This window comes from Sciurus carolinensis, chromosome 11 (genome assembly GCF_902686445.1).
Source record: "Sciurus carolinensis chromosome 11, mSciCar1.2, whole genome shotgun sequence".
Classification (NCBI taxonomy): domain Eukaryota; kingdom Metazoa; phylum Chordata; class Mammalia; order Rodentia; family Sciuridae; genus Sciurus; species Sciurus carolinensis.
The window spans coordinates 59621457-59625898 of record NC_062223.1 but is presented as its reverse complement, the minus strand read 5'-3'; the positions used below and the strand labels follow the sequence as shown (position 1 = coordinate 59625898).

The window sequence follows — 4442 nt, the reverse complement described above, 5'->3', positions numbered from 1 at the left end:
GACCACTTAGATCTCCGAGTCTCGCTGTCTCTCGCACGCTTCTCCGCGCCTGACTCTAGATTTCTGCTTTGTTTCTCAGATTTTTGGGTGTGTCCTTCACTATGAATCTCAGATCTAGGTGTTGTCTTTTCTATTGCCTTGCGTCTCCCTCCAAATCTTTTCTGATCTGATTTCTACCTCTGTCCTGTTCCTAGTTTCCCCACAAAACAGGCGACAGACTGGAGTTCAAAGTAAGCTCCGAGGTGAGAGCGCCGGGACAGTATTCCCAGTGGACACAAGTGTCATGCGCTGGAGAGGCTTGGAAAGGGTGTGCAGGACGAAGAAGCGCAACTGGCGTTGGACTGCCAGTCTCTGCCTCACTCCCTATCTAGGGAGGGGCCGGAGCGCGAGATCACTAGTACAGAGGGAGGGACTGGGGGCACTCTCAGGCCACAGTGGCCACCCTGGGGACCCCAAGCTCCGCCCCCCTCCGTTCCTATTGGCTTCAGGCTCCCCCGCCCCCAGCCGCCCGCTCCAGCCCGGGGGCATTTAGGATACCACAGATAAATAGCCCAGAGCTGCTGGCGCGAAGTTAGGGGTGAGGAAGCCCCAGAGCGCGCCGCTGCTTTCTTCTTGCCACACGTCCGGCCGGAGGGGACAGGGCGGGGTGAGGAGGGTCGGGCGTGCATTCAAACCCCCGGCACTTTGCCATTGCATCGCTTTGGAGTGACAGAAAGTTCCGGGCAACTCCTGCCTCTTCAAGTTGGGCGAGGCCAGGTTCCCCGCTGGGATATGGAGCTACTGTCGCCCCCGCTCCGAGACGTGGACTTGACGGGCCCCGACGGCTCTCTCTGCTCTTTTACCACAGCCGACGACTTCTACGACGACCCGTGTTTTGACTCCCCGGACCTGCGCTTTTTCGAGGACCTGGACCAGCGCCTCGTGCACGTGGGCGCGCTCCTAAAGCCGGAGGAGCATTCGCACTTCCCTTCAGCTGTGCTCCCGGCCCCTGGCGCTCGCGAGGATGAGCATGTGCGTGCGCCCAGCGGGCACCACCAGGCGGGTCGCTGCCTACTGTGGGCCTGCAAGGCTTGCAAGCGCAAGACTACCAACGCAGACCGACGCAAGGCTGCCACCATGCGTGAGCGGCGCCGCCTGAGCAAAGTTAATGAGGCCTTTGAGACGCTCAAGCGCTGCACGTCCAGCAACCCCAACCAGCGGCTGCCCAAGGTAGAGATCCTGCGCAATGCCATCCGCTACATCGAGGGCCTTCAGGCTCTGCTGCGCGACCAAGACGCCGCGCCCCCTGGTGCCACCGCCTTCTACGCGCCGGGCCCGTTGCCTCCAGGCCGAGGCGGCGAGCACTACAGCGGCGACTCAGACGCGTCCAGCCCACGCTCCAACTGCTCTGACGGCATGGTAAGGCCCCAGGCGGGAGGAGAAAAGAAGGCAGCGCTTGGGATATATGCGACGCGTTTCTGGACACAGGGAACTGACCACTGTGGGGGTGGGCCTTCCTGGGGGGTGGATCCGGGTGTCCTGGGCAGCTGTCGCAAGGTGGCCTACTGCCGTGGAGGCGCGCAGGACTTCTGCGATCCGCCCGATTGGGGGACCTATTAAAATACTGCTCCGCGAACATAAAGGCATGATTTTTCTTCACTTTTCCCTACTTCCAAAATGCAGATGCGTCCACCCTTCATTTGGCCCTACATACTGCAGATCTCAGCTCCTGCCAGACTCGGGACAGACGCGGTCCCGGAATTCGTGGCTGAAATTTAGGGAGTTGGGGAGGGGGCAACTACAGGGAGTGGTGCTCGGGCTCTGCGCGGTCCCGCTGACCTGACTCGGTCATACTTACCGTTTACAGATGGACTATAGCGGCCCCCCAAGCGGCGCCCGGCGGCGGAACTGCTACGACGGCGCCTACTACAATGAGACACCCAGCGGTGCGTATACCCGGCCAGGCCCTGCTCGCGCCTCCTTCGCCAGTTCCCTTTGACCTGTCCGGTCTTCCCACCCCTACCCCCAGCACACATATATGTTGGGTGATGGCGCAGGGAATGAAATGCCAAACCTTCATCTACTTCCCCTTTTGCCCCGAACCCTCGCTGGACAGTCCCAGACTCTGGCAGGTCCTCAGTTTCCTTCCTGCTCCAAAGCACTGGACCCAGAGGGTGAGAGACCTGCCATGGCTCAACCCCTGCTTATTAGACTACTCCTCCCGGCACAGAGCCCAGGCCCGGAAAGAGTGCTGCGGTGTCCAGCCTCGACTGCCTGTCCAGCATTGTGGAGCGCATCTCTACGGAGAGTCCGGCGGCGCCCGCGCTCCTGCTGACTGATGCGCCACCAGAGTCACCTCCGCGCCAAGAGGCAGCCGACTCCAGTGAGGGCGAGCGTGGGACCCCTACCCCGTCCCCGGAAGCCGCACCGCAGTGCCCTGCGGGCGCGAACCCCAACCCGATCTACCAGGTGCTCTGAAGGGGGCAGGCTGCGGTGCCAGAGGGCAACGCTGCCTACCCTAGGGATGGTATCCCTAGGGTATCTGGCGCCCAAAAGATTGAGCTTAAATGCCACTCCTCCCAACCGCGCTTGAAAAGCGACCCCTCCCGAGGCGGGAGGACCGAAATGTGTTCCCGCCCCTCCAGCCCACAGGGCAAGAACTCAGTCCGTTTTTTCCACGCAGCACCCTTCCTGATACATACGTGATGGCCATTTGGTGTTTCTCCATGAGCCAAAGCTGATCCATGAGGGGCCAGGTCCCCTTTCCTTGCTGCCTCCTACAACCTCCCTTCGGGTTGAGACCCTCCCAAACCTAAGCCTTGCCCCCCCACGTGCCCAGGGTTATTTTTGTGTGGGGGTGGTGGTGGCGTGGCGTGCCCCTTTTCCGAAGCCTTCGCGACACCCACTCTTTCCCACCGCCTGCAGGGTGCGCTCCAGTCCCAAGTGTAACAGGTGTAACTGTACCCCATCCCTATCCCGCCGCGGTTCAGGACCACTTTTTGTAATACTTTTGTAATCTATTCCTGTAAATAAGAGTTGCTTTGCCAGAGCAGGAGCCCCTAGGGCTGTATTTATCTCTGAGGCATGGTGTGTGGTGCAACAGGGACTTTGTATGTTTATACGGCAGGCGGGAGAGCCGCGGGCGCTCGCTCGCTCAGGTGTTCGAAATAAAGACGCTAATTTATACCACAGTGGCTCGGCTTTCCCTGGGCGTGGGAGCAGGATCCGAGGAAACTCCGCAGACTGAGCCAGCTGTCCCGCAGCGACCCCTGTAGGCGGTTGACGGATTGCAAGGAGGCAGCTAGGAACGAAGGAAGGAAAGGTGCTTGTCTCTAATGTGAAGGGAGGTTCCTTCAACCTTGACATATATCACCTTACACAAGTCTGTGGTTCTCCCGGAAGGATGCACATCTTCAGAAAAATAGAGGATGGTATAGGATGCTCATGGCATTAGGAGTAAAGACTAAATGGACCTGGAGCAGCAAGCATTGCAAGCTGTAAAGATAGGTGTAACGACAAGGGGAGGGCACAGCCAGACCGACTCCTCTACTCGGGAACCTACGCTTGGAGCATTCTGGTACAGTCTCATCTCATAAGGAGACAGGGCTCAGAGCCTGTGAGGAGAGGGGCTCGTGAACACAAGTGGTACAGATGCTCTCCAAGAATAGAGCAGGGGTCATTGTTTTAGCCAGGGCGTGAGGAATACCTCCTGAAGGAGGCACCAGTTGAGCTGTATCTTGAGAAACAAGAGTAGATAATGCCCACAGAGGGACACCACATACACATAGCCACCTGACCCCAGAGGGATGGCCTGGACGGAGTTCCTCCCCATCCACCTATACCTGCCTCCAGGACCTCAGGACCTCCACCTCTTCCTGAAAACCTACAGGCCCGCTTCCAAGGCTTTGATTGTGGAGTGGTGGGCCCATGCCAAAAAGACCAACCTTGTTTCATACCTAAAGAGCCACCCTCTGTTCTGAGGAGAACCTCTGCTCTCCCAACACGGGCTCCCAAGCAGCCACCTGGAGCATTCTGTTACTACTGATGCTCTGCTTGTCTTCCAGCTGCTTCCTCAGATGCTCATTGGGGTTCTTTACATTCCTTTGAGGCCCTTGAAGGCTCATTCAGGACTTTACCCATTCACCAGTTACCAGGTCCTCTGTTGGGAAAAAACAGAGACCAGAGGATGCAGTTCCTGCCCTTGAGAAGCACCCAGACATTTGGGGAGTGCTATATTTCAAGAATGAAGCACTATAATAGGGGTGTGTGTGGTGGAGGAATGCCATGGGATCAGAGGGAAGGGTTTCCTAACCACTCTAGAGGAGGTATAGACTAACAGATAACCTCTCAAAAAAGTCTTGAAGGAACTGATGAGGAAAGAGGGGTCAAAAGAGGTTGCTGCAAGATGAGGAAACAGTAAGTGCAAAGACCCCGTGGTGAGAGAAAGCCATGCCTTCATAGAA

The 4442-nt window shown here is 57.9% G+C and overlaps 1 protein-coding gene across 1 annotated transcript; it reads left to right on the top strand.

Annotated features, from left to right (window-relative positions):
• Positions 1-587: 587 nt before the first annotated feature.
• Positions 588-3168, top strand: Myod1 (myogenic differentiation 1). The gene is made up of 3 exons (XM_047518518.1): positions 588-1398; positions 1847-1925; positions 2210-3168. Exons 1-3 carry the CDS (start codon positions 772-774, stop codon positions 2455-2457), a joined length of 954 nt encoding a protein of 317 aa, XP_047374474.1. The 5' UTR covers positions 588-771; the 3' UTR covers positions 2458-3168.
• Positions 3169-4442: the final 1274 nt, after the last annotated feature.